The 9,026-nt window shown below is 30.2% G+C and overlaps 1 protein-coding gene across 1 annotated transcript in view; it reads left to right on the top strand.

The window, feature by feature from the left end:
- LOC106470658 (coiled-coil domain-containing protein 186-like) overlaps window positions 1-9,026 on the top strand; it is a gene marked incomplete at its 3' end in the record, with an annotated part of 55,573 nt that overhangs the window by 38,774 nt on the left and 7,773 nt on the right. Inside the window, exons 8-10 of the mRNA XM_022399290.1 lie at window positions 1,713-1,855; window positions 4,567-4,747; window positions 8,701-8,775. Coding sequence (XP_022254998.1) covers window positions 1,713-1,855; window positions 4,567-4,747; window positions 8,701-8,775 — 399 coding nt within the window. The remainder of the gene's footprint in view (window positions 1-1,712; window positions 1,856-4,566; window positions 4,748-8,700; window positions 8,776-9,026) is intronic.

The raw sequence follows: 9,026 nt of genomic DNA, 5'->3' as shown, positions 1-9,026 counted from the left end.
ATACCCGTGTCTGTCACTGAACACTTCCTTTTATATACCTACATATGTCACTGAACACTTCCTTGTATATACCTGTGTCTGTCACTGAACACTTCCTTGTATATACCTGTGTCTGTCACTGAACACTTCCTTGTATATACCTGTGTCTGTCACTGAACACTTCCTTGTATACACCTGTGTCTGTCACTGAACACTTCCTTGCATATACCTGTGTCTGTCACTGAACACTTCCTTTTATGTACCTACAAATGTCACTGAAAAGTTATTTGATAATTTCAACACTTTTCCTTGAAAACTTAATTTTTTGAATAAGTTAATCTGTCAATGAAATGGTTTAGAAATAAAGTATCAGTGATCTCTAAATATTTATTTTCTATTATGTGTAATTATTTTCTACTTTAGTTCTAAGGAATAAATATTAAAAGTGGTTTAGGATTATTAAAACCATAATGCCATTTTTTTCAGTAATCAGTAAATAAGAGGATAAAATATCAACATAAGTATTAACAGAAGACAAACTTATTTCTCAATAGGAATACATGATACTAACAGAAGACAAATTTATTTCTCAATAGGATTACATGATACTAACAGAAGACAAACTTATTTCTCAATAGGAATACATGATACTAACAGAAGACAAATTTATTTCTCAATAGGATTACATGATACTAACAGAAGACAAACTTATTTCTCAATAGGATTACATGATACTAACAGAAGACAAACTTATTTCTCAATAGGAATACATGATACTAACAGAAGACAAACTTATTTCTCAATAGGAATACATGATACTAACAGAAGACAAACTTATTTCTCAATAGGAATACATGATACGTTCTTAGAGCAGGAAGGAAAAAAAACAATTATTACTCAAGCATCCCACTTATCAGAATTGGGATCAACTTCAAAACATTCATGATATTTCATGTGAAATAACCATGAGGATTAAATGGAACTACAGTATCAAGAACACAGCTAGATGTGATCTCAGTTTACCCTGTTGCTACCTAAGACCATTACCTTGTGGATTTGTAACTGTAACTTGTGTTTGTTGCTATCAGTAGGAGATCTAACTGAAAAGCAGATAATGTTCTTTGTGATCAGTTCATTATTGCAAAGGGTAGCTTTAAAGTGTTGATTGGAATTATGATTACCAATTGAAACTTCATGTTTGAATGTATTTAAACTTTTATTTGCAAAACATGAATTGACTTGGCCAACTCAAATTGATTCTGGTAGTTCCCTGTCTTTTGTGGCAAAGGAGTTATGAAAACTTTTAAGAAACAAGTCGTTCACTTAAAGAATATGTGGAAAGTTGGAAGGTAATCGTTTCACAATAAAATCTTAAGTTTCAGCAATTTTCTTTAATCAATAAGTTGTGTCATATCACATCACTATTAGAGTGATAGTAATTTTTTAGAAATCTTTCATGACTGACTCTATACTACATGTTACCAGTTAGAACACAATAGTATATCAACCGCACACCTTGTAAAAGGCATGTTGACTAGGCCTTGCGTTTAATATAAGAACACATGTGGTCAGGTAAGAATGCATTATGTATCATAATATTTTCTTTTATTTAAAATTTACTTAATGAGATAATTGTGTATAATTAAAAATTAACCTGCTGTGCAACACAGTTCTTAGGCCTAATGAAATATGATAAGTGAAATAATTAACTTAGAGATAAATATTTCTACTAGATTCATAACTTGGAGAAGGAGAGGTTAGAACATGAACAAGTTGTGAGTAAACTGAAAGATACCCAGAATTCTTTGAGGCAGGATATTGTTGACTTGTCAGCTAAATTGGCTGAAATGGAAAATCTTCAGATCCAACTTGACCGGTAAGAAAGTTGCTTTAACTCTTAAGATACAAGTTTGTTTCTTTTTAAAAATGATCCAAGATCATTTATTGCAAAAGCTGTTTTACATATTAAAGCGTAAGGTTGTGTTGTAAAAGATATGGTACATGATTTGATTTGTATGTGTGTATACGTAATGTTATTCAGTTTAAATTTTCTGATCCAGCTTGATCTATAAAAGTGCAATTTAAAATTCAGTGTTTGCATTTAGTCAGTAAACATTTACGTAATGTAAAAGTAAAGAACAGTAGTACTGATGTTTTTCAAGAGGCATGAAGCTTACAGATCAGGTAATTTTTTGGTTTAACCTTACCAGGACCACAAAGCCTTCCAGAAGTCAAGTGCACACCTGCATATCACATTTCAAAATTTAAGTGAAAATAATAATATTAACTATATTTCCACAATATTTAAATTAAAAATATTTTAGAATTGATATTTTGTCATTCTTTAACATTTATTTAATATCATTTGCAAAGAAATATTTTCCAAGTCACATTTCTGCACACCCCTTGAGGAGTCTTACCTGTAAACAAAGCACTTAGTGAATTTTTTTAGATTTTTTCTGCCCACTTAATAACATAGGTTTATATTTGACAAGAAACTATCATTCTATGGGAATATAATTACCTATGTCTTGTTTCTCAGATTATTTTATTTCTCTGTTTGAGGTTCTATTATTGCATATATTCATTCCACCATCTTATAACAAAATATAATATGATCTAAACATGACTACTAAAGCACAACCTTGAAAATAAATAGAGCAGATTATAAAATATTTATGTCAACGTAAAGTGGTGTGAGCAGTTATTTTTGGTCCCATTGGAAAGTGACTAGACAGAGTTCCAGCATAGATGAACAATAAGTTTAATAGGAAGCCACAGATCTGGGAATTTTTTAATACTTTCTTTGGATGTTAAATTATATTTGTTTGAAAACCTTGAATGTCCTCAATAATATTATCACAGTCCAAAACACCTCATTTCATACATCTTTCCATTTTTGAATTATATTTCTGTCAGTGAACTTCTGAGTCACTCAGTACTTCAGGCACAACAAACACACACTAATAATTACCAATATTTATTAACGAAACACACAACTTCCAAAACTCAATCGTTAGTCATATTGGACTTACGCGATACACACATCAATATTTTATAGAATTTTAATTGCATGCTAAAAACAAACAACAAACAATGTTCACCAGTAATTTTGGAACATTCTTTACCAGTCTGTATCATATTAACACTAAAACTATAACCACATATTAATAGTTACTAGACAACTACAAGACTCGGTTAGAACACATAACATACAACAAGTACCAGAAGTGTTAATAAAAACCCAACCTCATACTTCAGCAGCTATCAGACAATTTGCAGTGAATGCAAACTCAACATTTATCACTTATGACAACAACATAAACCATTTACAAGAAACGTTCGTAGATAAAATATGTTTATACTAACAATTTCAAAAAGTCGAAACTAATATGTGGCTCAAACCTCAACACATAAAAAAAAACCTGAACAGAAGTGTTAACATGTACTGCATGCAGTCTACCAACAATTAACCTCATAAGTTTTAACAAGTGCAATATTTAAAACATACAGCTTAATTCAGTTCCAAACATGGAACTTTACATTTCATGGTTTACGACACTGTTATATTAGAAGTAATATATATATATATATATTCAATCTTAGAGTAGAATCATATAATCCAAAACCTAGTTGTAGCACTGCTTTCGCCACACATGTACTGTTTGTTAACAAATACATACATTTTATGTATAAGAAGAAATATTAAGAATTAGCTACTGTAACCAAGTACTAATCATTAGGTATACATTAGTGAGCTTGAACCACACTTGTTTAATTACCACATACTTATTAACACTTGTAAGATGTAATTTTATAATAGACAACACTGTCACAGTGCAGTATAATGAAAAAGCTAGTTCACAGTTTTCTTGGGTGTTTCTTAAAATCAGTTGAATATATTTGTGAGTTTAAACAATAATGTACAAATTCACCACAGAGGTTGGAGTAGAAAAATTCCATATCTATTACAACATCAATTTGTGTAAAATTAGATAGGTGTATTTAAAATGGAATGTACTGTTTAAATTATAACTATTTCAATTGTTATTAAGTTTATAGCAAATTTTTGAGCAGCTAAATATTTACTACTTCAGAAGAGTAATGAAATTTTTCTACAAACAAAAATATTATAATATTTTATTAATGAAATATATAGTATAAAATGGCTATGAAGTTGAAGGTATTATAATATTTTATTAATGAAATATATATAATATAAAATGGCTGTGAAGTTGAAGGTATTATAATATTTTATTAATGAAATATATATAATATAAAATGGCTATTAAGTTGAAGGTATTATAATATTTTATTAATGAAATATATAGAATAAAATGGCTATGAAGTTGAAGGAATTATAATATTTTATTAATGAAATATATAGAATAAAATAGCTATGAAGTTGAAGGTATTATAATATTTTATTAATGAAATATATAGAATAAAATAGCTATGAAGTTGAAGGTATTATAATATTTTATTAATGAAATATATAGAATAAAATAGCTATGAAGTTGAAGGTATTTAATAACATTGACTCTCATTCTGTGTCTTGTAATTTTATTTCAAGAATTATTTTTACAGTGAAAGGGAAAAGGTAGCCGCTGGTCAGCGTGAAGTTGAAAGACTGCGTCAGGCCAATGCTGACCTCCAAACTGACATGGAGTCATGTCATAACAAGGAAGGAGAACTCTTGGAGTTTACAGAACGGTTGACAGCTAAGAGTGTTCAACTTCAGTCTGAGCATAGCTCTTTGGAAACCAAAGTAAGAAGGCTAAGTTTTTAAACACACAAATAATCGAGGATCCTAGTTAAGCAGTAAAGTTTTATAATTTTCACATCTTTTTGTTTTTGATTGTTAAAATATAATGTGTTACGGTGAAGATATAGAACATCACTTCATTACTTTTTTATGTGCAAGATTCGTTTAAGTGGAATAACAAACATCCATTTAGTCAAATTACTTTATACAGCTTTTGGTGACAGCTACATAAAAAAGTTTGTGGCTTATTTGGGCTAGTATTTCTTTTCATCTGTTTTTATCTCTGTCTATCTTTTCTTTGATCACTTTGGTTGCCTTCGATGACAACTCTCTCAATTTTTCTTAGTCTTGAGCTATTTCAAGCAGGTTGGGAAATGGAACATTGGTCTGTTCTTTTATATTTTTAAACATTTATTCTACTATTGGCTCAAACTGTGTGCTACATTATTGTTTTCACAAGACCTGAGAAGCACACTTTATGTCCAAACCATTGCAACTTCCACTGCAACCAATCTGATATGGTATTTATTTTGTGTTGGCATTTCTATGGTAAGTGAACCCAGTTTATCCAATCTCCTCTCTGGGTTTCCAGAGCTCCCCGTTAGACTAGGTTTTCCATTCTACACCACTTGGAGATGGGGTTGGTTAATGTGGTCATGGGACATTTGAAGGTAACTGATTTTATCTTTTCATTATTTTTGGACTATCGAACTTAACACTGTTGGCTGCAGTGCCAGGCATGACACACGTAATACAGACAACTTCTTTACAACACAATAAATATATCATGTGATCAGTAAAATGAGCTCCTCTTACCCTGATCCTTCTGAATGTACAAACTAGTACAACAGTCACTGTGGATTACGGATGTAGCTTGTTAATTGAGATATCAGCTGAGGTGAGGTGTATCTATAAACTCTTAGTTCAAGATAATAGAAAACATGTAGAGCCAAAAAGTTTAATAACCCACAAAAAAATAATAATAATAATATAATTTCAGCAGGCCCCCTTGTCAAATATACTAATGTAGACTGTTGGTAGTAATGTTATTTTGATGGTGTTTGTTGGTGGTATTGTTATTCTGACAGTGTTTACCAAATTGTCAACTTTAACATATCTTTTTTAATACTGTTCTTTTGTGAAGATGCTTGATTTAAAAAAAAAACATTATGGAATTAGATTGGCAGTTTAACTATAACTTAGAAACAATTAATAATTTACTGATTCATCTGGTATCACTCACTCTACCAATGTTGTTATTGCTGAATTAATCATTTTTGAATTGTTGAATATTTTCTTAATTATATTGAGTAATACAGACAGAAAATTGCCAGTTCTTTTGGCATTTGTGTGTATACACACACACAAATGTACACACTTGTATGTGTGGTCTAGTCAATTCAGTTATAAGTGTTTTTCTCACTGATCAAAATTTTTAGTATCATTTTTGACTCTCTTGTTTTATCTTATTCAATTTATTGGTTCTGGTTTTCTTATTTATAAGTCAAACAAAATTGTCCAGATGTTCAGAAATTAGCAAACCTGGATTCTGTTGTGAAAGTAGGATTGAGATGTTGTGATACACCAATCTCCCTAATTCTTTCCAGTTAAAATATTACACATATAATGCTGTTATTAATAACTTGGCATATTTCAAGATATGAACAGCATGGTATGCTATTAACGTATCTTAGAGCTATAGGTATTCTCTCTGATCCAGAATTTGTTGAGGATCTTGAAAGAATATAACAGTATAAATACTTTGTTATGAAACTAAACCAATTGTACTTGGTTGATGGTTCATTACAATATTTGGACACAGTCTAAAAGTTTCTTAAAAAGTGATATATATGTATATAATACACATATAGAATCTGAATCTCGGTAAATACAGGATGTTGTTAGTTTCTATAGATGGTGATTTGGATTCACAATTCAGCTATGGGTGCATGACAAGAGTGACAGTCAATTCCTTAGTATGGATGATGGGTGGTATGGTGCTGCCAATTGGCTGCCTTCCTTTTAGTCAATAGCTCAAAATTAGAGAAGGTGACAGGTAGTCTTAGGAGGTTTACACAAATACAAAATTTCAATCGCTACTTTTGTTTAATATCGTAAATAAATAAATATTTGTTTTTCCTTATCCCTTTTTAACTGTTTGATAAAATTTTATTCTCCAGAATCCAGAATGTTGCAGTCTTTTATACCAATAATATAAATAGTTGCAGATAGTGTTTTAACAAATCCAGGTTTTTATTTCTTGTAGAAGTGGAAACCAAGTTGACGTTAGGTTTAATATACTGAACAGTCGGATCTTCGGTGCTGTATGATTCTGTCTTGCTTGTTTTTATTTTGTTGTTGCTGTTTTTTTTTTTCAGTGTGATAATAAATAGAAGTTTTTTTTAATTTTCCTAGTCAGCCATTTTAGCCAAAAATCATTTTTTGTCATTTGGTGGTAGGACATGCTAAAACAGAATCATCAAAGAATGTCATAGAATAGCATGACCATCTTCATTTTCCTTGGTCTTGGTAAAGTTAGTTAATATGTATCAAGATCACTATCCTTTTAAAAATGTGTATTTAAATTTTACATATAAAAAGAGAATTTGAAAGTTTTTCCCGTTGAACTTTTTTTGCTCTTAGGCAAGGGTAAAGGTCGCGGCATAGCTTTATTACAATCACGTATAATTTTTTATTAGTTCTTAGAGTATTGAATGAAGTAGGCATCAACACTGTTCCTATGAAGTTTACAAAGATTTAGTAAAATTAATTTTGCCATTTTAAAGAAACGTGAAAATAAGTAATACAACAAGAAAGTCAAAACTTCAAAATTGAATTACTTAAAATTTCAAAACATTTATCTCTACTTTGGCAAATCACTGTAATTATGTTAGTCTAAGCTAAAGTAGGGATAAAAAATTTTAAACCCTAAGTAATTCATTTTGTTTTAGTTTTGAATCTCTTGTTTCAATACTCTTTGTAGCATTAAAACTTTCTATGTTACTACAGCTAGATAGGCTACGTATATATATTCCTACTCGTCTTTATAAACTTTAAGTTTTTTTATAATACTTGTTTGTTAAGTTTTTATTAGCAATGGGGGTGCGCATATATTCAGTTTGATTTTATTACTCATTAGGATATCTACTAACCTACCCTCATATCTAAGTATATGCCCAAAGTAGCACATTGTCCGTTTTATCATTGAAATCCTAGACGGACAAGTTCTGTGAAAGAATTAGAGCAATAAGGTTCATAATTTTTTCTGTAGGCTTAGATGAAGATTAGTTGAAGTAGTGATTGATTCACTCTATAAACACATATATAGCGATATAGGTGGCTTTATAAGTACAATAAGCTTTAGTTTTGCTCAGTCAATACTGTGAAATAGACATTGTTAATATTCAGATATTTTAATGGTGGTTTTAAATGGGCAATCTTTATGGTCATCATTTTGTTTCATCATAATCCCTACTATTAAGTACTACTGTACTTAATGATTAAGGTATTACACTTGTTTCTTGAGTAAAAGAAAGTAAATTGAAAGTAAAGAAGAACATGCTATAATATGTCAACCACAATATATTTGCGATATTAAGTGTCGACAAAGCCTTTTGCCCAATACCATGGTTCATTAGGCTAACTTTCAAAATACTAAAATTTATCTTATGGGTGTGTTGTATCTCCTTATCAGTGAACTGATGCTAATGTCAAGGTTAAACATTTGGTATCAAATATAACTTCAGTTCTTATGTGTGAGAACAATATTGATGAGTTCCATACAAACAGTAATTTTATTAGGTGTTTTCTCTATGAAGGAATATTTTGATTAGATGATGTTTGAAGCTTAACACAAGGCATTTTGACCAGTACTTTTATATTAATGTTGTTTTGGTACATGTTTAGATATCAAAGTATATGTGACATATAAACAAAACAAAACTTATCCACTGTAGGCTCAGACATTGGAAGGTGAAGTTGCTCGACTAGATAGACTGTGTGAGCAACAAGAAAAGAAAAATGAAAAGTTGGTAAGTGTCCGATTGTCAGGATTAATGAGAATATTTCAAAATATTTAGCCCTAGGTGATACTGTCTCAATAACATCTCTTGTTCACTTTTAAATCAATGACTTTTGATAGGTTATATGATGAGATAAAATTTAAGCTATGAAACTTATGTTGAAATGTTTATATATACACCTGGAAAAAAGTTAAGCACCCCCAAATATTTTTCAGGATTGCTTATTAAAAATAAGGTTTAATTTTCATGATGTTGAGCAA

The sequence above is a fragment of the Limulus polyphemus genome, unplaced genomic scaffold (genome assembly GCF_000517525.1).
Source record: "Limulus polyphemus unplaced genomic scaffold, Limulus_polyphemus-2.1.2 Scaffold4147, whole genome shotgun sequence".
In the NCBI taxonomy this organism is placed as follows: domain Eukaryota; kingdom Metazoa; phylum Arthropoda; class Merostomata; order Xiphosura; family Limulidae; genus Limulus; species Limulus polyphemus.
This window is presented reverse-complemented; position numbering and strand designations above follow the sequence as displayed.